The sequence below is a fragment of the Panthera onca genome, chromosome E2, assembly GCF_046562875.1.
Source record: "Panthera onca isolate mPanOnc1 chromosome E2, mPanOnc1 haplotype 2, whole genome shotgun sequence".
In the NCBI taxonomy this organism is placed as follows: domain Eukaryota; kingdom Metazoa; phylum Chordata; class Mammalia; order Carnivora; family Felidae; genus Panthera; species Panthera onca.
In genome coordinates this window covers 57,481,839-57,504,799 of record NC_138353.1, presented here as the reverse complement: position 1 = coordinate 57,504,799, position 22,961 = coordinate 57,481,839, and the positions used below count along the sequence as shown (strand labels likewise).

Sequence of the window (22,961 nt, the reverse complement as noted above, 5' to 3'; positions counted from 1 at the left end):
TTTATTTTTTAATGTACATCCAAATTGGTTAGCATAGAGAGAGCAACGATTTCAGGAGTAGATTCCTTAAGCCCCTTCCCCATTTAGCCCATCCCCCTCCCACAACGCCTCCAGCAGCCCTCTGTTCTCTATATTTAAGAGTCTCTTATGTCTTGTCCCCCTCCCTATTTTTCTATTAGTTTTGCTTCTCTTCCCTTCTGTTCATGAGTTTCGTATCCTAAAGTCCTTAATATGAGTGAAGTCATAGGATAATTTGTCTTTCTCTGACGAAATTTCACTTAGCATAATCCCCTCCAGTTCCAGCCACATAGTTGCAAATGGCAAGATTTCATTCTTTTTGATTGCCAAGTAAGACTCCATTTATATCTATACCACATCTTCTTTATCTGCTCATCCGTCGATGGACATTTGGGCTCTTCCCATACTGTGGCTGTTGTCGACAGTGCGGCTGTAAACATGGGGGTGCATGTGGTCCTTCGGAACAGCACACCTGGATCCTTTGGGTAAATAGCTAGTTTAATTTGTTTGGATAAATACCCAGCAGTTGCCGGGTTGCAGGGGAGTTCTAGTTTTAGTTTTTTGAGGAACCTCCAAGCTGTTTTCCAGAGTGGCTGCATCAGGCTTGCATTCCCACCAACGATGCAAAAGAGCTCCTCTTTCTCCGCATCCTCGCCAGCACCTGTCGTTGCCTGAGTTGTTCATGTGAGCCATTCTGACAGGTGTGAGGTGGTATCTCGGTGGGTTTTGATTTGTCTTCCCCTGATGAGGAGTGACGTGGAGCATTTTCTCATGTGTCGGTTGGCCATCTGGATGTCTGCTTTGGAGAAGTGTCTATTCATGTCTTCGGCCCATTTCTCCACTGGATTGTTTGTTTTTTGGGTGTGGAGTTTGATAAGCTCTTTATAGACTTTGCAGACTAACCCTTTATCTGACACGTCGTTTGCAAATATCTTCTCCCATTCCGTCGGTTGCCTTTCAGTTTTGCTGAACGTTTCCTTCGCTGTGCAGAAGCTTTTTATTTTGATGAGGTCCCGATGGTTCGTTTTTGCTTTCGTTTCCCTTGCCTCCAGAGACGTGTTGAGGAAACAGTTGCTGCGGATGGCGGAAGGTTTTTTGGGATTTAGCCACGTTGTTGCAGGTGTCACTAGCTTTTTCCCTCTTTGTTGCTGAGAAGTGTGCCGTCGCAAGAACGTGCCATAGTTCGTCTATTCGCCTCCTGGTGCTGGCTATTTGGATAGTTTCTAGTCCGGAAGATTATGAATAAAGCTGCGTGAACGGTGCTGTCCATGTTTGCGTTCGCATTCAGCGTTCTTGGGTAAATATCTCGAAGTGGAATCGTTGAGTCATAGGGTGGGTGTTGAACTGGGAGAAAGTGCCAGGCCGCTTTGCTTTTCGAAGGGGCTGCTGCGTTGGCTCCTTTTTAAAATATATACAAGTAATTGGGGATTTGGTCTCATTGTAGAGATGCTGCTCTAAACGGGACGCCTGAGCAGTCTTGTGTTTTGCAAAGCCAGCTTTACTTTAAAACATTGTTACGTGAGCTTATCTGAAAACAGTTCAAGATATCATTGCATATTAATAGTTGTTGGTTAGCGCATAGCTATGTGAACAAAGTTACTGTATATAAATACCGTATTTTAAAAGTCCCCCCCCCTCCCCCTGCAATTAGTTTCAGCAGCTTTGGAGTCATGGCCACATTTGTTCCTCAGAAGGGGCTCAGGGCTGGAAAGGTGCTAGGGGACAGTGGCCAGGGTGGAGGTGGGAGGACAGGCAGGGGGGCCGTCGGGTAGGTGCTGAGGGAGAAGTGGCTTCTGAGGAGCCTTGAGGCAGGACAGTGAGCGGCCTCGCTCTGCTCTGGAGCGTCTGTCTGGTGGCAGAGACTGGGGGGCCCCGGGAGAGGCGCCTCCCGCCTCCTGACCCCCGGCCCCTCCTCCTCCCCGACTTGCACGCCAACCTCCCGCTGTCCTAGTCAGGGGTTTTGGTTTCGGAAGACAGCACCGATGGAGGGTTTGCGTGAGCAGAATAATCTATCGGAAGGACACGGGAGGAAGAACGGACAGGCGCCGGGACGGTGGGCCAGCCGACTGTATTTTATGCTCTCTCCTGAGTTCTTTCTCTTTGTCGCTTAGCTCTCCTTTTGGGAGAGTTCCTCACTCTCCTGTCCGATCCTGTTTTTAAAATTCTGTCACCATTTTTATTGCCAGTAACCAGGAAGTTCTCAGAATGTTCCTCTTTTGTTTCACAGATACGATTTCTTATTTCTTCTTAAGTTCTCTCTCTGCCTTTTGCCTGTTCTGTGTCTCTTTCTGGGGCTCTAGCCTTTCGCGAGCCCCGTTGTGGGCTTTTTTCAAAACATCTGAGCCACGTGTAAGCCAAAGAATTATGCTGTCCTCCTTGAACGCACACAGTGATGCGTGCCAGTCATATTTCAGAAAGACTGGAAATAAATGGACAGCTTGAAAAAAAAAAAACTAATGAAAAGATTCGTGCTGGGAATAAAGACTATTTATGTCGGGGGTCCCGCCCACCTTGTTATCTTCAGGCCCTTTTTCTCAGGGCCACGCACAAGTGCTTCTCCAGAGGCCAATTCTGGTTGCCACCCGCGGGTGACCGGGAGCCAGAGGGAGACGCCAAGGGGGGGCGGTCTTTTCCTCCAGTAGGCAGTCCTCACTCGGTTCCCTGTTTCCCTCCCTCCCCGCGGGCCCGGCATCCCTTGTCCAGCACCTCTCCCCTCGTGGTCTGGCTCTCTCCGGTTTTCTCTGTAATTCTCCTGCTGTGGCCGCTAAAACCGTTGTGGGCTTTCGAAACGCAGGCTGGTCAGATGTGGCCTGGATTCTCCCTGGGGATCTTTCTCAAGAGGTTCGGGCTTCCAGACTCGCATTTAATGCTGGGGCAGGCGTAAAGTGAATCACTGCAGAGTTTACTAGTAATGGAAATGCAGAGGAGTGATGACTTCGTCAGGGGTGGTTCCGGATAGCGGAACTTTACGTGACAAGGGTGATGTCGGTTATACAGCTCCCCGAATTAATCACGGCCTAAGAAATGCCGTGTGCTTCGGTCGTAAGAGAAGTAACCTTTCTCATCAGATCTTGTTGTCTTTCAGATCCCGTCACATAGGACACTATGCACCTTCAGATCCTGAAGAAAAGGCGCAAAGTGTTCAAGTAATGCTTCGAGCTCGTTTGTGAGGTGAGCGAGGGGCCCTGTTTGGCTGCGTGGCCACTGCCGCCTTTCTGACGCAGACGCCGACTGCGTTCGTTGACGGGGCGGTTTGTGCGGTATAGACGGTCAGTCTTTGACCTGTGGGCTTCGGCTCGCTCGCCGCCTCTGGAGGGGGCTCCGTGACGCGAACCCGTGAGTGATCGGTGTGGCAGACGAGGTGAGCGCCGGGCGAGAATCAACGGGAAGCGTCGCCCGGATGGCAGTCCCCACACGTCGCGGCGACCCGCCGTGCCACCTGCCGCGTTCTGGGAAACCGCTGTCCCTAACGTGAGCATAAACAGCTCAGGTGCGGCAGCGTGGACGGCATCCCGTTAAATCGGCCGCTAAAGTCAAATGATGACGTGCGCCCCCGGCTCGCCCGTCGCTCGATCGCGCTGCCTCCGGGGTTCCCTCAGAGGTGGCCGTCAGGGCTCGGAGACGAGGGCGGTGCGGCCCTGAGGGGGGAGGGGGCCGCGTCCTCGCCCCGGCGGCTGCAGGCGGTGTCACGTCTGCTGTCCCGTTTCCAGCGTCTGCATGGCTTCTTCACTTCCTCCCCTCCCTTCCTGCGGTGTAAACACAGTGACTCGGCAAAACGCCGGCTCGTGCAGCCGGTGACCGAGAACCCGGTCTAGCCGGCCGCGCCCTGCCGTGTTCAGTGCTTGTTTTCCTGGACACAAAGTGACTTTGGGCGATCAGGTTCTTTTCCCGTGGCCTTCGGCTGGATTTGACAGATGTGGCACATCGGCGCCCTCCCACGGTGTCCGTGCGTCTGCGGCTTCTCCTGCAGGAGCACGCCTGTCACCGGTACCTTGCCGGGAGGGCCGAGCGGGACGGGCCCAGCGTGCGCCGTGCCTCCGGACGACCCGCCGGGCCCTGCTCTCCGACTGCCCAGACGCGCTCTGGCGCTAGGCTGGCCTGTAGCTTCTTGTCTTGCTGTCCAGCAAGCAAGCGCCCGCTCGTCACGGGGAGCGTCCTGCTCGAGGAGTGGCCGTGGAGCAAAACGGATGCTGGTCGCAGGGATTCTCTGGCTTAAGGCCTCGATGTATAGTGACGATGCACTAAGAGTCTTTCATGGAAATCGCTATGAAACTACTTAAATCTGAGAAAGGGACCGCTCTCTTGGCGTTGCATCTGCCGAATAACAAACATGCCCTTGCCGGGGGCCCAACAGCCTGCACGCGGCAAACGGGCACACGGGGAGAAGGCCGGACCCTTCATGAGAGCCCGCCAGGGAGGGGAGATGCACAGGAGCTCCCTTAAGGCAGAAGGGGGTCTGCACGCCACAGGCAGCACCGGTGGGCGGGCCCTGAGAGTTCCAGGGACGGGAGAAGCTTCCAGTCACTGCCCGGGCACTGACAAAACTGGGCTGCGCCAGGGGTGTGCACCCTCCTCCGATGGTCACGTCTGGTGTGCCAAAGCCCTTCTCCCAGCGTGCCCCTCTGGGGAACGGTACCTGTCAGGACGGCTTGCTGGGGGGAGAGGGGCGCGGGGAGCTCCTCTGCACTGAGTGGACCCCCGGGAAGGCGTGCCGACGGGCCGGAAGGCTGGCTGTGATCTGTCCACGCTCTCTTGGTCTTTAGTTTCTTGTGTGTCACTCAGAAAAAACCTTCAAGCGATGTGTGTCTGACCTGCGAGTGAGGTTATTTTACGGCTTGAGGGAAACCGGGTCTGGTCTCGTGCCCGTGCACTGAGCTGCCTCTTGTCGGCTCGTCCTTGTCATCACTGTGCCGCAGTTGCTTCCGAGGAAGAGCCGTGCCCATCTGTAGGCCCGTGGGGGCCCGGCGGTGCCCTCGCTCCTGCTCCCACGCTGAGCGTCCTCGGGGCCCCTGATGGAAGGCCGTGGGTGCTTCTCCTTCCCGTGCATGAACACCAAGGCCAAGCGAACCCCCAGCCCCCCTTCCCCACCGTGATCACGAGCGCTCAGCCGCTCGGGTCGCTGTCGGGGCGGGGCGCGCATTAGCGCGGCAGTCAGAGCCGGCCAAGAAGAGTCCGGGTTTTTCCGGAGTCCCCTCACACCCTGCGCGCTGTCCTGTAGCGGGCAGCGTGGGAAGCACGGGAGAGGTGTCCGAGAACGGCTCAGCGAATGGATTCACGAGGGAACGAGAGTGTTAAGACGTGAAAGCAGAGAGGAGCGCCCTCCAGAAACAGCACAGAGCTCGGGGCGACGGAGGGGACACAGAAGCGCACCGCACGCGGGGGTCCCGAGAGGACGGGGGCCCAGGGCCTCCGCACAGACACGGCCCGGGCCTGCTGGCGAGGGTGGCGGCTGTGGTACGACTCGCTTGGTCTCCACCGCGGCTGGGAGGCTGCATCCGGCCTCTTCTTTCCCTTATCTCTGTTCGTCCGTGGCTGTGGCTGGCCGTCGGTGGCTGTGTGCGCCTCGGGGTCACTCGTGCCGTGGGGTGTACTGTGTCATAGGCTGTAAACTAGTCCCCGAGGTGAAAGATTTTAAAGTTCAGGTCTTGTTCCGTTGTTAATGTTCTTTTCTGCTGTGTGTGGACTGTCTCTCGAGATGGTCCGGAGCAGACTAACCCAGTGTGCACCTGCCCCCCCCCGAGCCTCATCAGCTCTGTCCCGTCTCCTAGGGTGCCCGGGGACACCATGCCGTCATCAGGACACCGGCTCCGGGATGTCGAACATCATCCTCTCCTGGCCGAAAACGACAATTACGATTCTTCGTCGTCCTCTTCCTCTGAGGCTGACGTGGCCGACAGGGTCTGGTTCATCCGCGACGGCTGCGGCATGATCTGTGCCGTCATGACGTGGCTCCTGGTCGTCTATGCGGACTTTGTGGTGACTTTCGTCATGCTGCTGCCTTCCAAAGACTTCTGGTACTCTGTGGTCAACGGAGTCCTTTTTAACTGCCTAGCGGTGCTGGCCCTGTCGTCCCACCTGAGAACCATGCTCACAGACCCCGTGAGTACCCATGGTCACCCTTCATCCCCTCTCGTGTCTGGTCGTGGGGCACCACAGACCCCGTGGCGAAGGTGCTGTTCCTCTGGCCTCGGGCTTTTATTAACTCCTGGTACAGACGTGTAGCATTTTTGTGTTGGTTTTTTTTTTTTTTTTTTAAGTTTATTCCTTTATTTTGAGAGAGAGAGAGAGAGCGTGCGAGCAAAGACAAGTGGAGAAAGGAAGCAGAGGGGGGAGAGAATCCCTAGCAGGTTCCACACTGTCAGCGCGAAGCCCAACGCAGGGCTCAAACGCGTGAACTACGAGGTCATGAGCTGAGCTAAAGTCGAGTCGGACGCTGAACCGACCGAGCCACCCAGGCGCCCCTATTTCTTTACGTAAAGCGGGTTCCACACCCACCATGCAACTCAAACTCGTGACCCTGAGATCAGGAGTCACGTGCTTCCCCAACCGCACCCAACGGGCACCCTGCTTGTTTCATGTCTGAACTGGAGCATAAACATTGCTCAAAGTGGGGTCTCCGTGCAGAAATGAAAATGCATCCCACCGGGCTGTTGGTGCAAATGCAAAGGTGTCCCTGAGTGATTTGTCAAGTCCCTCCTGGTTTAAGTGCTTTGTTTCTCTGCAGATCAGACTGACAGCTGGGAGATCTGGTTCTAGATTTCACCACTTAACCGATCTTTTCCGTTGTCTTTTGACCAGAAGCAACTACTTGAACTTCAGTGGGCTAAATTGAGGTTAGATATGATCTCTAAGTTCTTTCTAGCTTCACAGTTTGCTAATTGTTCCGTAATTACACACAGAAGCCGAGGCTAGCATCTCTTTCTAGCCTGGAGAGGGTCAAGGTCCTGCTTGTCTGTGCGGCAGGGAGGGAGAGCTCCTTAGTGACCGCACTGGTTCCACCAGGTGTGGGTCGTTGACCCGGGAGGAAGTGACTGCGCAAGCGAGGTGTCCTCGGCTCAGGGGTCAGGGAGGGAGCCCGGCCCGGGTGTATATTGTGCGGTGTCGACAAAACCAAGGTGGTGTGTTGGGCTCCGTGTGGGAGCGATTTCCCTCAGAATAAAGACCTGACGCCGTGAACTGCCATCGGTCCCCGATGTCCCGAAGGCCGCTGCATTCAGAACCTCTGCGTTGGGGTTGAGGTTCTTTCTCTGAGGTGTGAGACCTCCTCTAGGTCAGCAGAGCGGTTGAGGCCCTTACAGCTCAGCCAGGAGTCCCCTGCAGACCCTGGATCCAGGCTTGCCGCAGAGCCCGGAGGGGACGCGGAGGGCCGCTGTGTGGGGCAGGAGGGCCCGCAGGCTCAGCGGAGACGTTCCGGCCATCGGCGTGCACGGCCGGGTGCTTGTGGTCCCTGTGGAGCTTCATTTGAAAACAGGTTCTTTCGACAGCATTAAAACAGTGGTTTTAAACCTCGGGGGCGGGGGCTCCTGATTTGTGAATTACAGTCTTTAGGGCTCGTGTCTGTTGGTGGCTCTCTCTAAAGAAAAGACTGAGAAGTTAATGTCTTGTACAGATTTTTTTATAAATGAGATTAGGAGTTTGAGGCTGAAGCGATACTGATCAGTCCGCAGAGGGTGGTTTACGTGGACACTGATGTGACTTTTGCCGTCTGAGCTCAGATCCCGGGGCTTTTCCCTGCTCTGTTCACTCGGTCCCTTGCCTAGTGGGGGTCCTGGGCAGAGGACAGCATTTATAGACCCGGCCGGGTGGGCAGCCGGGAGCGGCACTGTGGGACAAACTCAGATGCATGGTCTCCCAGCGGCTTTGCAGCCTCACCTCACAGTCTCTGACCACAGCCCAATCTGATGTCCGTCAGAGACTTTGCAGGGGCTCTTTCGTTGCCGTCTGTGTGGCACAGCCTCCCTCTGGGAGTGAAACTCTGCTCCTGAGCCCTGCGGTCCAGCTCCTATCCCGGCCCCCCTCCTCCTACAGAAAAGGTCTCAACCCTTGGAGCAAGCCCCAAGGAGGCTGGGGGAGGCCGAGGAGAGGTGGTAGAGGGAAGGTGGGCAGGACGCTGCGTCTGTCCTGCACGGACACATTCGTTTTCCTGGTTGGGTCACTACAGAGAACGTTGGATGCAGTGTTCAGAGGGAGGGCCTTCCAAGGTCAAGGAGGAGTTAGGGGCCTTGGATGTCAGCATTTTAATTCGAATTTAATCCATATACCATAAAACGTATGTTTTTAAAGTGCATAGTTAAGTGGGTCTTATCTGGAGCTGCGAAACCCCCACCATAGTCAGTTCTAGGACATTTTCATCACCCGGGCCTTTGTCTTGAAGCTTCCACTGCACTCTGGAGTTCCCAGCTTGCACCGCTGTGCCTGTTTTCACATGCTCCCTGCGCCCTGGGAGATCCATAAATGAGTATGTAGGTCTAGGGGAAAGCCCCGTTCTCAGCTGCCCCTTGGCTAGGTCTTGGGGATCCAGAACGCATGCCAGGGAGTTGGGATGAGATGGAAAGATACGGGAGAGGGACAGGGACGCAGAATCAGCGTGGGGCCTCCCGAGGCCCCGAGAGCGTTGTCGCCTGCCCAGGGTTCTGGGCCAGGAACCAGAAGAAAGACGCCCCAAACACCAGCGGGGGGCCCCCCCAGCCGTTAAGCCCCGCGTGAGGGCCGTGCGGCTGGAAACGGTCCTGAGGGATCTCTTGGAAAAGAGGGGCGGTTGTTGGGGTGTCTGCTTTTCAGAACGGTACAGCAGTGGGTCACAGTTTTTACTGGGGAAGGGTACATGTCTGTCTCATAAAAATGAAGGTGTGTGGGGTTTTAAAATTGGGTCCCTGGCCTCCTACTATGGAAACACGTGACACTGAACTGCCACCGGGAGCGTGTACGTTGTGGGGTTTGTAAGATCAGTACAGCGTTGTGACTACCGGATGGGTGGAGGAAACCTGATTAAAGACTCCAGATTGTGGTGTGTAAATCCCCTAAAATTAACATCCTGACTTAAATTTTCAAAGCCAAAATGTTTTGAACCTTTCACTTTTAAATCTTTCTTAAGGAGAAAATTGTAGTGTTAGGAAACACTAGGCTCCTGACCCGAACAGCTTCCCAGTGCTAGGATGGCCAAGGGACAAGTGCTTGTGTGTTGGGAGGTAAACTGAGGAGCAGGGAGGGCTGGGCTCCTCCTGCTGGTGCACGGGTATTAGGTCAGCCCTTGCCCCACGTAGCTTCAGCTCTTGTGCCCGGGCCTCAAGGAGTCCCCTGCCGTCCCGGCCACTGTGTCCCCGCCACTGCTCACTGCTGCCTCGCGTCTCCTCGGGTCTGTGCTCCCTCCGCGGCCCCGGCCTGCACTTCCCAATGTGCCTTTCTGCTCGAGGTGCAGGTTCCGTGGCGCTAACCGGTGGGAGAGGGGACCTCGTTCGCACCTTGCCACCGTTAAGAGCCTCCTCCACGCCAGCGGGTCCCCTTTCTTCGTGCGCCCCGCCGTGGCTCCTGGAGTCCCGTCCCGCGGACGTGTGGTCACTGCGCAGCCCCCGGTGACCGCTGCTCGGGCCTCGCTGGCCCTCTGCCTCTTGCCGTATTTCACCTTGGCCAGCACGTGGGGCACCCCTGCCACTGCCCTCCCACCGCGGGGCCCTCCCCACGGCCGGCACCGATCCCGTCTCAGGGCCGCACTTGGCAGGTGTGTGTACGTGTGTGTACGTGAGCGCCCGTGGCGAGGCCGGCAGACCCGGGCGCGTTACGCAACCTCGTGGATGAGAGAGAAGGTCCTTCTTGATAGCGTCCCGTGAGGGTTGCCCGGCTGCAGCTGATGGGAAAACTCTGGGCCACCCTGGTCACGTCAGCCCTGCCCGTGAGAGCGCGGTGACAGGGAAGGGTGTCACCCTTCGGGACAGGCAGCGCCCTTGAGTCGGGAAGGCCTGACGAGTAAGCCTCGCCTCCGGCGTGTTCTGCGTCAAGCCAGGGAAGACTCAGGTGACTGACCGGTTCAGAAAGGATAAAAAGGTATTTCGAGTTCATGTGAACGCAGATGCCACTTTTCGTGGGAAGTGACTTCCGGTCCTGCCCGAGGGACGGTCACATCGCCGCACTTCACGCGGCGGCCGTGGCATCGCGCATCATCGGACGGCATCTCAGACCGCAGCGCGTGCGCTCACTGCTTCTGTTTTTGAGCTTTCCTTCCCTGGAACCAAAATACGCTCTTGTCCCGCCACAGGGGGCAGTGCCCAAAGGAAATGCCACTAAGGAGCACGTGGAGAGTCTGCAGCTGAAGCCCGGGGAGGTGATCTACAAGTGTCCCAAGTGCTGCTGCATCAAGCCTGAGCGCGCCCATCACTGCAGGTACCGAAGGCCCCGCCCCGGGCAGCGCCCCCCCACACCCCCTCCCCAGGGCAGCCCCCTGCCCCGAGCAGCCCCCCCACAGCACCCCCTCCCCAGAGCAGCCCCCTGCCCCAAGCAGCCCCCCCACAGCACCCCCTCCCCAGAACAGCTCCCTCCCCACAGTACCCCTCCCCAGAGCAGCCCCCCCACAGCACTCCCTCCCCAGAGCAGCCCCCCCCACTGCACCCCCTCCCTAGAGCAGCCCCCTCCCCAGAGCAGCGCCCCCACAGCACCTCATCCCCAGAACAGCCCCCTCCCCAGAGCAGCCCCCTGGCCCAAGCAGTGCCCCCACAGCACCCCATCCCCAGAACAGCCCCCTCCCCAGAGCAGCCCCCTACCCTGAGCAGCCCCCCCACAGCACCCCTCCCCAGAACAGCCCCTACCCCAGAGCAGCCCCCTGCCCCAAGCAGCCCCCTGCCCCGAGCAGTATCGCCACAGCACCCGCTCCCCAGAACAGCCCCCTGCCCCGAGGAGCCCCCTCACCAGAGCAGTGCCCAGCCCCAAGAAGCGCCCCCACAGCACCCCCTGCCCAGAGCAGCCCCCTGCCCCGAGCAGCACCCCCACAGCACCCCATCCCCAGAACAGCTCCCTCCCCAGAGCAGCCCCCTGCCCTGAGCAGCGCCCCCGCAGCCCTCTGCCCCGAGCAGCCCCCTGCCCCGAGCAGCGCCCCCTCCCCAGAACAGCCCCCTCCCCAGAGCAGCCCCCTACCCCAAGCAGCCCCCCCACAGCACCCCCTGCCCCGAGCAGCCCCCTGCCCCGAGCAGCGCCCCCACAGCACTCCCTCCCTAGAGCAGACCCCCGCCCCAAGGACCCCTCTGCCCCAGAGCAGCGCCCCCATAGCACCCCCTCCCCAGAGCAGCACCCCCACAGCACCCCCTCCCCAGAACAGCCCCCTGCCCCGGGGAGCCCCCTCCCCAGAGCAGCCCCCTCCCCAGAGAAGCCCCCCCACAGCACCCCTCCCCAGAATGGCCCCCTGCCCTGAGCAGCCCCCCCACAGCACCCCCTGCCCAGAGCAGCCCCCTGCCCCGAGCAGCGCCCCCATAGCACTCCCTCCCCAGAGCAGACCCCCACCCCAAGGAGCTCCCTGCCCCAGAGCAGCCTCCCCAGAGCAGCCCCCTCCCCAGAGCAGCCCCCTGCCCCGAGCTGCGCCCCCACAGCACTCCCTCCCTAGAGCAGACCCCCGCCCCAAGGAGCCCCCTGCCCCAGAGCAGCCTCTCCAGAGCAGCCCCCTGCCCCGAGCAGCGCCCCCACAGCACTCCCTCCCTAGAGCAGACCCCCGCCCCAAGGAGCCCCCTGCCCCAGAGCAGCGCCCCCATAGCACCCCCTCCCCAGAGCAGCCCCCTCCCCAGAGCAGCACCCCCACAGCACCCCCTCCCCAGAACAGCCCCCTGCCCCGGGGAGCCCCCTCCCCAGAGCAGCCCCCTCCCCAGAGAAGCCCCCCACAGCACCCCTCCCCAGAACAGCCCCCTGCCCTGAGCAGCCCCCCCCACAGCACCCCCTCCCCAGAGCAGCCCCCCGCCCCGAAGAGACCCCTGCCCCGGGCAGCCCCCCCATCCCAGAGCAGCCCCCCTACAGCACCCCCTCCCCAGAGCACCCCTGCCCAGAGCAGCCCGTGTTCACCGTGGCCGATACGACAGCCCCTCCTCCAGAGCAGGAGCCCCTTCCCAGAGGCCTCTTCCCAGCACCACGTTCTGTGCGTCGGATGCGTGGCCTGGGGTCGTGTGTTCTCAGCACGTGGAACACCGACAGGTTTCTCCTTTTCAGTATTTGCAAGAGATGTATTCGGAAGATGGATCATCACTGCCCGTGGGTGAACAATTGCGTGGGAGAAAAGAATCAGAGGTTTTTCGTGCTCTTCACTGTGAGTAAAAGTCCCCGCGTGCCGACTCGTGTGGAGTTTGTAACTAGAGCCTTGCCCGGAGCAGGCGAATTTATTCTCCCGTCTGACGGGGTTCTCCGGGACCCGCGTGATAAACTGTGCCGCGGTGGGTAGGACGCGCCCTGGCAGGTGTGTCTGCTCGTGTTAGTTTAGGTACTGGACACAGTGTCGTCCTCGCTCGGGTGCCTTGAGTCACAGTTGCTAACAGCTGGCCGGAACGCGTCCCGCGTCCATCGTGACCTCGGGTGGGCAGCCGGCAACCGCTGGACTGATTCCTCCCGTCCTGAATTGTGACTGACGAACGAGACAGGGTCAACACGCCGACGTGGCCTTTGCTCCTAAAATATGTCATCGCTCCCTGAGTGCTAATCGGCTTCTGTCTTGTTCCAGATGTACATAGCTCTGTCCTCAGTCCACGCTCTGATCCTCTGTGGCCTCCAGTTCATTTCCTGTGTCCGAGGGCAGTGGACCGGTAAGCTCGGCGTGGGTTTCCTTCCCACAAGTGCCGCCATCAGGCGGAAAGGGAAAAGCTACAGGAATCGACAAGTTCCTTTAGGAAGGAATACGGGTTTTAACACCCCCGTTTTGCTCGTGGATCGAAGCCACGTGCACAGAATCGTCCTTCCTCAGTCCAGAAGTAGTTGGTGCTGAGTCGCTCTGCAGAGTGGGAGCCTGCCCGGAAGTCAGCATCCTCCCACCAAACCTTGCGTTTGCTTTCTGGTCAGCCAGCTGGGGGTTGTTCCGTGTGGTCCTCGCGTCACCGGACCCCCAAAGCACAGCGCAGCAGGAGCGAGTCAGGTGGGCGCTGACTGCCGCGCCCCAGACCGGCCGGCAGGTCAGACAGACTCACCCCCGGGGGCCCTGCGGGGCTGTCCCCTCCCCTAGCTCTCGCTGAAGGTCAGTACGCAGTTGAGCGTGCACGTGCAGTCTTGGCAGGAACCTTGGGTGACGGGGAAGCTGACCTAGAGACGGCAGAGTAGATCTGTGCCTGGAGGGGTGGCCGCCCCCGCCCCGTGGTGAACGGCGAACGTGCCCGTCTACGGATGAGCCCTTCCGTCCGTCTGCGCCGGCTTTGGGGCCGGCACCGCGAGGACGCTCCTGTGCGCAGCCGCTGGGCCGTCCCGTGCTTTGGGGGGCTGCTGTGCTCTGGTGGCCTCTCACGGCCCGCCCTCTCTCGTTCACAGAATGCAGTGACTTCTCGCCTCCCGTGACTGTAATCCTGCTGATCCTCCTGTGCCTTGAGGGTCTTCTGTTTTTCACGTTCACCGCAGTTATGTTTGGTACCCAGATTCACTCCATATGCAATGATGAAACGGTACGCTTCCTTCTCCGTTGCGCTCGCCCGGCATTTGGCTTGAGTGAGTGGGAAAGGCCAGCGGCCACAGCGGGTGCGAGTGTACTAACTCGGGAGGTAGGGCCATCTGGATAAGCTGCGGCGGGCTCCCTGTGTCGGTCATTCCCCTGTCGACGCGCCGTGCAGGTTCAGGGATCAGTTTGATTCGAGAGTCAACAGAGCCAGGCAGAGGGAGCCAGGCCGAGTCCCGGTTTCTAGGAGACCCAGCCCCTAGACCAGCTGAGTGGGGGGCAGGGACCCGATGGCCTTCATGCCTCTGCCCTGGAGGGTCTAGGGCAGACACTGGGTAAAGGTGTGTAACAAACGGAAAGAAGGCCGGTGACCCGGCCCAGAGGACGCGCTCCGCCCTGCCACCACTATATGCGGGTGGCCCCCGGCCGGCCGTGTCTCATGTTGGTGTGGCCCGTGGCTGCGGCCTGGATGCACTCAGGAGGCCGCGGGGCCGGTCCGGCAAGGAGGGTCTGCTCTGCTGACCGCGAGGCCACACGTCACCTGAGCACGTGGCTGTCCCACAGAACCGGATCCCACACTGTGGCGGTTCCTCTGCCGTGACCGTGGGGCCCGACCCGCGCGTGTCGGGGGCTTTGCCGGTGCTGCCTGCCACCCACCTGCTCTCCTTTCTGCCTCCAGGAGATCGAGAGGCTGAAGAGTGAGAAGCCGACGTGGGAGCGGAGGCTGAGATGGGAGGGGATGCGGTCTGTCTTCGGGGGGCCCCCCTCGCTCCTCTGGATGAACCCCTTCGTCGGCTTCCGGTTGGGGCGGCCGCAGACCAGACCCAGGAAGGGAGGCCCAGAGTTCTCCGTCTGAGGCCCGTCGGCGGACGCGAAGGGATTCAGTCGAGTCCGGAAGGGCGGCGGCAGCTCACCTGTGACCAGTAGGGCGAACGGAACCGACAGACCAGATGCCTGCAGCGAGCAGTTTTGTTTGTAGTCACAGATCGCAGACTGTCCACGTCAGCGACGGGGGCCGGTTTCCGCCTGTACGACTAACAGAAGGTACGTGGCCACGTGAAGAAGTGTCACGACCTTCCTGCACACTTAGGGTTTGGTTCGGGACACTGCATTTTCTAAGAGGTTGTGTGGGGTATTACATGGGTTATTAAAATCCTGTGTCCTAAGCTGCTTTTTTCAGTCATGAGAAGAAAAAAAAAAAAAGTCAATCCAGTGAATGAGAATTCTCCAGCTTAACGGTTTCGGGGCGTTCCTGTCGGCCCTGGGATTCATTAGTGCGCGCCCTTGATCGAGGAGGGGCCCTGACACAGAAAACACTTTGGTCTCGATGAGCTCCGATACTTTGCACCGAGTTTGCAAACGATCTGTGCACCGAACGGTGAAGGTGGCCTTCGGCACGTGCCCACTGCCCCGAAGAGGCCGCTTCGACCCTGTCGGCAGCTCTGCATGTGTGCGCGCGCGCGTGTGCTTAAGATGGGCGGTGTTGTTGCGGCGACCTAACAGGTAACGGCTGCGTGCGGCCGGCGAGCTGCTTTCCAGAATCCGAGGTTTCAGGGATGAGGGGAGAGCTGCCTCGGGACCCTTGTCCCCTGGGGCTTGTCATGAATTATGAATGTATTGCATTTTGGAGAATGTCTTGATCCAAAGAACAATCACTCCCTTGTGGTCCTTCGTTGCCCTCCTGTTTTGGCTTTATTTTCCAGGTCCCGAGTGCGCGAGGGCCTCGGAACTGATGTTTTTTTTTGTTCCAGCCACATCAGGAGTGTCCTAGCGGCACTTCGGTGAGAAGTCTCGCGGCGGCCGGGTACGCCGTGCGGCCGGATGCCGCTGCCGGGGGTGGAGGGGGGCAGGCATGGCCACAGACACTCACAGAGAGACACGGGCGGCACGGAGGACGTGAGGGGACCCCGAGGCAGAGCCCCGGGACCCCCGAGCCTCAGTCACTCGCAGAGTATTCAGGACGGCAACAGCTTTATTTTTTGTATCGTTCATGTTTGTTTTTCCACCCACGTCCCAAGCGATCCAGTAGGACCTTTGGTGCAGAGCTTAAACTTCCATCAGAAAGCAAACAGCTCCCCTCCGTGGGGACTCGCCTTAAACTCGCCCGGTCTGTACCTGTTTTGCGGGACTCCGGAGGAAGCGGTCCTTGACAAAGCCCGAGGCTCTCCTCCAAGCCTGCCTGCACGCTGACGAGCGCCGGTGTTTCCCTCCCGGCTTCTACGCCTTTCCGTTCACCCGTGAGCTGTTTGGGTTTGGGTTTTGGTTTTAACGAACCCGCACCCTGTCCTAGTCAGGCTTCCGCCCCTGCTGCAGATCCGCGGGGGACCTACCCGAGACACGCAGCTGTAGCCGGGCAAGCAGAGCAGAGGGATGTCCCGGAGACGGACTGAGAGCCCCGGGGCAGGGGCCGTGTCCCCACCAGAGGGACAGGCCCCAGGGGCCCAGACGCGGCGAGCCGCCAGGGGTCGCGCTGCGTCACGTGTCTGCACATCCGTTGTCCGCGGTGGGCGCGTGTGTCCGGCTTCGGTGTGAGGCTTTTAACGTGTGTACCTGTTTATCAATAAAAAGTGGTCCGAGTGGTGGATTCCTGTGAGACTCGGCAAGTGTGTGCAGGTCCGGTGTCCTCGTCCCCTCCAGCACCGCCCGTATGCGACGCGCGGCGGCCGCTGCCGGCCCCAGGCGCTTCGGTAGGTGGCGCGGGTCCTCGCACGCTGTCGCTGTCTTCGGCAGTTGGCTTCTCCCTGGTTCCCGGCACCCGCGGCCCGGCAGGTGCCGTCGCTCCCGCGGCGTTGGCCAAGCCCCCCAACGCTCCGGCGCCCTGACGAGCGGCGTGGGCCTTCGGCGCTGCCCTCGCGGACTCTGCCGCGCCCACACTTCACATCTGCTCCGGCGGGGCGCCTGGCGTCCCACTTCGCTTGGTTGTGAGCATTCCCGCAGTGTTTCTGGTGCCCTTTGAAATAAAAACACTTTTTAAAAAATCCGTCTCGTGGATCCAGAACCCCGGCGCCTACAGCCTCATTCGACAGACGTAGCATTTGTGCTCGAGGGAGCCACAGGCCCGTGAGCGGGGCGGCCGGGCCGGGCACTCCCACCGCCACGGAGGGAAGAAGGGCCCGCACCATCCCGCGAGGCGCCTGCTGGCTGCCCAGACGGGTGGGAACACGGAGACACGGCCCTGAGCACAGACGCCGGGCCGGCGGCGACCCTCAGGCTCGCGTCCCCGCAGGATTTTGCTGCCACGTGCCCCGTGTCCCTCCTCGAAGGGTGTGACGCTGACTCCGTCCACAGGAGTGTGACAGTGGGGTTAAGATGGAGAGGGAAAACATTATCCGAACAGAAAGGCGGCTAATCCCGTCTTCCGTCGTACGTGAACTCGTTTCGGCCGCCTGAGCGGAGAAGAGCGTCCTGCGGGTGGCCCGGAGTGGCATTCCAACGCTCTCGATGGAAGGGTAAGTGGCCTACACTATGGACCGGGGACCAGATGTAAGACCGTCTCCAATTTGAGCAAAGACAGCCCGAAGACACAAAGCGAAGATACGCTGATCTGCGACTGGTTTCGCTTTGTTGTTTTAAAAGCTCGCTTAGTTAGAGACAGAGGGAGAGAGAGAATCCCAGGCAGGCTCCACACTGTCCGCGCAGAGCCTGACGCGGGGCTCGACCTCACGAGCCTCGAGATCATGACCGGAGCCAAAATCAAGAGTCGGACGCGTGACCGACTGACTGAGCCACCCGGGCATGCCAGGTTTTGCTTTTCATCTGCCTGAGCAGGCAGGGCTCGGTTGCCAGGCCCGATGGAAAGGACGAGGGGATTGTACGCACGGCATATCTGCCGTCTGGGGCACGCTGCCGACTTTCCCTTCCCCTCCCTGCTCGCCCCCTGTATCCGCACCTCGATACCGTATGACAGCTTGAGATGACAAAACAAATGCTGCTAAACCAAGTAGGGTCCTGCGACGGGGTTTGTTCCTAGAGCTAACGGTGCCGTGTGTGTGCCCTGTTCCCTGTCACTAAGTCTCCCTCCGCCCCAGCCCGCCTCCCTGCTTACGGGGTGGTTCCTGCCTTGCCGCCCGCCCTGCTCCAGGAGCCTCGGCTTCTCCGGGGGTGCCGCACGGCCGTCCCGAGACGCGTGCGCTCAGGCTCCCCGCCCTCCGGGGTCCACATCTGGATGCCACAGCTGCCCCAGCACATTCTCTGCCAGTTCCCTGAGAAGGTTCGAGGTTGTCAGCACGTTAGCCTGTTTGCACATACCTGTATCCCACGGTCGTCTGGGCTGACGGGCGCCGTAAGCCAGACTGCGGGTTCTGAGTCAGTCTTTCAGCTGCTGAAGAGGGTCTGTGCCTCCTCGGATGGAACCCGATCTCCTCTGCTCAGGCTCACGTACCCCTTCTCAGACACGTGCCTTTCGCTTTAAAAAAAAAATTTTTTTTTAAGGTTTATTCATCTTTCAGAGACAGAGAGAGGCAAAGCATGAGTGGGGGAGCGGCAGAGAGAGAGGGAGACACAGAATCCGAAGCAGGCTCCAGGCTCCGAGCGGTCAGCACAGAGCCCGACGCGGGGCTCAAACTCACAAACTGCGAGACCGTGACCTGAGCCGAAGTCGGACGCTCAACCGACTGAGCCACCCAGGCGCCTTTCGCTTCTGGGGGCCGGGGGTGCTGTGCTGTATTACGTCTTTGCGAACTTCATCCTGTCCACTCTGTTTTTCTCCTACAGATTGAATGTTGCACTGCCTAGACTGGTCCTCTGATTTTCTTTCTTATCGTCTATTCTTTGTTTCCTGGAAATATCCTTAACTTTGTCTCCTAGGTGAATATTTTATTCAGGCAGTGGTAGTTTTAATATCCGAGAACCTTTTGTTTATCCTTTGTTCTTTTTTCCCTTTCTTAAAAAAAAACAAACAACACCCAGCTTTTTAAAAAACTGCTTTTAGATTTACAGCACAACTGTGCGGAACGTTCGGTGGGTTTGGGAATGCCCTCGTTCCCCACTCCCGGCCCCCAGCAGAGGGCCCCTCTGTTACAGTGGTGAGCCGACCTGGACGCATCATTTCGCCCGAAGCCCGCAGTTCACATTTGGGCTCACTCTCAGTGTGAGCTCTGTGGGTTTGGGAAAATGTGTAAGGACAGGTGTGCACAGGTATCTTTACTGCCCTGAAGAAACCTCTGGGCCCCGCCTATCCGTTCCTTCCCCTCCCCCCACCCGGCAGCCGCTCATCTTTACTGCCTTCGTAGCTTTGTCTTCCAGAAAGCGTCGTGTAGTTGGCCTCAGACCAGACGCAGAGACCGTTCAGATTGGCTTCTGTCACTTAGTGACGAGCATACGCGTTTCCTCCGTGACTTTTCGTGGCTCGGGAGCTCATTTCTTTTTAGTGTGGAGTGGTGACTTCGTTGCCTGGGTGTGCCACAGTTAATTTAGCCACCCACCTCTGGAAGGGCATCTTGGTCGCCACCCAGCTCTGGCAGTTACGAGGAAAGCTGCTACAGACGTCCGTGTGCGGGTTTCTGTGTAGACCTAAGTTCTCACCCCGTGTCTTCTGGCAGGAGTTGTGCAGTCGAATCCATGTTGAGTTTTGTGTAGGTGGGAAGGCAAGGGTCCAATTTTCATTCTTCTGCATGTAGATCTCCAATCTTCCCACCACCACCATTTGTTGAAGAGACTGTCCTCTCCCCATTATGCGTTTTTAGCACCCTTGTCAAAGATCAGCTGACCATAAATGCCTGGGTTTATCTCTAGGCTCTGTTCTGTTCCGTCGGGCTGTATGTTTGTGCTTATGCCGTTACCATACTGTTTTGATTACTGTGGCTTTGTAATATATTTTGAAGTGAGGAAGTGTGATACTGCAGCTTTATTCTTTGCTCTCATGATCGATTTGGCTATTTGTCATCTTTTCATAGTTCTAGATGAAGTTTTAAATTATTTTTCTATTTCTCTAAAAAATCCCATTGGGACTTTGACAGGGATCACTTTGAATCTGTAGATCAATTTGGGTAGTGTGGACATTTTAATGATCCAGTCCATGAACATGGGATGTATTTCCATTTGTGTCTTTAACTTTTTTCATCAATATTTTATTAGTTTATGCAAAGTTCTCGTTATGAGTTTATCCCCAGGTATTGTATTCTTTTTGGTGTAAGTGGAATTGTTTTCAGAATACCCTCTTCAGGTAGTTTGTTGTTAGTGTATAGGTATGTGACTGATTTTTTCATGTTGATTTTATATCTTGCAACTTCTATTACATTTGTTTCTCAATTTTAACAGTCTTTTTGTTTTGTTTTTCGTAGAATCTTTAGAGTTTTCAATATATAGGATTCTGTCATCTGCAGACAGGGACAGTTTTATTTCTTCCTTTCCAATTTGGATGCATTTTACTTCTTTTTTGTGTTTAAGTGCTCTGGTTAGGATTTCCAGTACGATACTGAGTAAAAGTGGTGAAATGGGCATCCTTGTTCCTGATTTTTACTGCTGAGTGTGATGTTAGCTGTAGACTTTTCATACATGTATTATGTTGAGGTACATTCTATTTATAGTTGAGCTTTTTTTTTTTTTTTAATCATGGAAGGGTGCTGGATTTTGCCAGATACCTTTTCTTCATCTGTTGAGACGAGTGTGAGATCCTTATGCTTTATTCTGTTAACGTGGCGAATCATATGAATTGATTTTTGTTTGTTGAACCACCTGTGTGTTCCAGGGATGACTACCACTTGGTTGTGGTGTGTGGTTCTTTTAATCTGCTATCAGATTTGGTTTGCTGTTGTTTTGTTGAGGATTTTTGCATGTACTCTCGTAAGAGATACTGGTCCGTGGTTTTCCTGCAGCGTCTGTGTCTGGCTGTGGTGTCAGGGTAATGCTGGCCCCGTAAAATGAGTTTGGAAGTGTTTCCTCCTTTTCGGTTTTTCCGAAGAGATGAGAAGGATGGGCATTAATTCTCTCTTAAATATTTGGTAGAGTTCACTAGGAAAGCCGTCTGGTCCTGGACTTCTCTGTGTTGGGGGGGTTTTTGATTACTGATTCAATTTCAGTATTATTTACAGGACCGTAAAGACTTAATAAAATCAGAAACGAAGGAGGAGACATCACAACCAATGCCACAGAAATAAAAACGACCACAGGGGAGGGACTACTATAAGCAATCACATGCCGCCTCACTGGACACCGAGAAGAGAGCGCATTCCCAGAAACGTACAGCCTATCAAGACCGAGTCACGAAGAAACAGCAGAGCGCTCAGAAAGAACCCACAAGGACAAGTGCCGTGGGTGTGTGCGGGGAACAGGACGCTCTGCATGAGTGTTCCGGGGTGCAGCCGTGTTCATGGCACGTATTTTGAGGAAGGATTTTTTTGGGAGGAGGAACTTGAGACCTCAAACTGATGAACAAGGAGCATTTCCACTGAAGGAAATGTTTGACTTCACCATACTTTGTCTTTCACTCCTCTTCTCATTTTGATGGTCATCCTTGGGGACGCCAAGGAGGGAGGAAGGTGGGGGCTCCTACCCGGCCCAACAGTTCCCAGGGGAACCCCAAACAGACAAGCACCCAAGCCTGCTGCAGGGCACATGAACCTCCGAGAGCCTGTAAGTGGCCACAGGAACGTCTGCAAGGTGACGGGTCGGACGTGAACTTGGCCCCTGCACGTTTTCCAGAAAACACAAACACAGCAACTCCAGGTAAGACTGGGCGAGCGCAGAGGTCCACGGTGACGTCACTTGATCCCATGGACGAGACTCGCTATCGCCACTGTCACGCTGCCTCCATTCTCGTGTCTGGATCTCAACCCAGATCCTGGAGGTGTCCGGCCCGTCGTGCAGCCGTCTCTCTCGGGACCGAGTTGGGCAGTGGGCGCTCTGCTGCGTGGATGAGATTTTCTTCGGTGCCGGCACATCCCAACGAGATGATGAGATGGGAGCAGGCTTGTACGTTCACTTAGGACCCTCGTGCCCCTTGGGTTCTTCTTAACACTGGTCCCACGCGTGGGCCCTTGGGTGCAGAAGCTCAGCAAACACAGCATTATCCTGACTTCACGGTCAGGCTCGGCCGTGTCACAGGCACGACCTACAAGGTGGCGCACCAGCTCTGAAATCCCTTCTATGACAAGCTCCTAACGTGGGGCGACCGAACGCGACGTGCCCCTTGGCCACGGGGAGGCATGCGTGTGTGTGCGAGGACACTACCCACGTACAGCGACTGGCCCTCCGAAAACCCAGTGGCTTGTCTTCACCTGGCCGGTAGAATTTGCACGAGTTCTGAGAGGAGCTCCCAGTGCAAGGTTTAATAATAACGATGCCCAAGACACCATTTCGACATTTGCAGTTTCCAAGATGCCCTCCTGGACCTGATCGCATCTCACTACAACCTTGAGGCAGATAACACTGTGTGCATTTCATACACCAAAACACCGAGGCTCCCTGAGGTTACAGAAGTTCCTCACTAGGGAGGGAAGGAGGAGGATCCCACATGGCCATTCTGGCTAGAGTCATCTAGTTCTCCTCTGTTTTTATTTTTCTAAGTACTGAGTTTAAAAAGTAATACAAATATCTTCTTTGTTTTTTATTTGTTTTTGAGAGAGAGAGACAAAGCACGAGTGGGGGAGGGGAGGAGAGAGAGGGCGAGAGAATCCCAAGCAGGCTCCTCACGGTCAGCACAGAGCCCGACACGGGGCTTGAACTCACGAAACCATGAGATCACGACCTGAGCTGAAACCGAGAGTCCGACGCTTAACCGACTTGACCACTCAGGCGCCCATAAAAAAAACCCTTTTCTGAATAAACAAATCGAAAACAGTAACACGAATTGCATCTTTCACTGAGGTTGTTTCAATAACATTTTTAGCACATGCTTCTGAACTGCAGAATATAGCCTCAAAACGCCATCGTTGTTTCCAGGCTGCATCACGGCCCCGCGACCCCCCTGTGCGCTCGAGCAACGCCCGTCCACGTCCCCGTGACCCCTTCCCTCCAGAGAAGCCTTTGTGTTGGTCTCCGCACGTGTGCAGGTGCTGGGCCCAACCCGGGATTTCTGGGCTCTGCTCCGATATTCAGACCTCATACTTTAGTGTCTGGGATGTGTGTGTCCACACCTTAACATTCCCTGGCTCAGACTCCAGACCCACGTGGTCTTTTCTCTGTGAGTTTAACGCAAATCCTGGGAAGGGTGACGCGGGGGGGGGGGGGGGGGGGGGGGACAGAGCTGGGTCGATGGCCAGGACACGGCCACCACAGCCTTCATCAAAGCCTGCAGGAGCCAGCTGCGGAGAGAGGGCACCTGGGGAGAGGGAGGGCACTCAGGCCCCAAGGGTCCCAGGCGGTGAGTCAGGCTGCTCCAGGACCCACGGGTGGCTCCGGGTGG

General features: G+C 57.3%; 1 protein-coding gene and 1 long non-coding RNA gene across 2 annotated transcripts in view; one reads left to right on the top strand and one right to left on the bottom strand.

Moving 5' to 3' along the window:
* Positions 1–5,802: 5,802 nt before the first annotated feature.
* On the top strand, positions 5,803–16,221 carry ZDHHC7 (zDHHC palmitoyltransferase 7). The gene is made up of 6 exons (XM_060650008.3): positions 5,803–6,117; positions 10,271–10,395; positions 12,199–12,295; positions 12,704–12,785; positions 13,498–13,628; positions 14,298–16,221. Exons 1-6 carry the CDS (start codon positions 5,803–5,805, stop codon positions 14,472–14,474), a joined length of 927 nt encoding a protein of 308 aa, XP_060505991.1. The 3' UTR covers positions 14,475–16,221.
* The window catches only part of LOC132690063 (uncharacterized), a 35,998-nt gene continuing 19,291 nt past the window's right edge, over positions 6,255–22,961 (bottom strand). Inside the window, exons 3-4 of the long non-coding RNA XR_009615219.3 lie at positions 17,867–18,023; positions 6,255–7,587 (exon numbers count right to left, since the gene is read on the bottom strand). This is a non-coding gene — a long non-coding RNA (uncharacterized LOC132690063). The remainder of the gene's footprint in view (positions 7,588–17,866; positions 18,024–22,961) is intronic.

What these genes read in the sequence shown, in the direction of transcription:
- ZDHHC7 (XM_060650008.3), top strand. Translation starts at nt 5,803, where the DNA reads ATGCCGTCATCAGGACACCGGCTCCGGGATGTCGAACATCATCCTCTC. An exon ending in GGTTTTTCGTGCTCTTCACT is followed by an intron (nt 12,296 to 12,703) that starts GTGAGTAAAAGT and finishes GTCTTGTTCCAG; the next exon opens with ATGTACATAGCTCTGTCCTC. An exon ending in TGTCCGAGGGCAGTGGACCG is followed by an intron (nt 12,786 to 13,497) that starts GTAAGCTCGGCG and finishes TCTCGTTCACAG; the next exon opens with AATGCAGTGACTTCTCGCCT.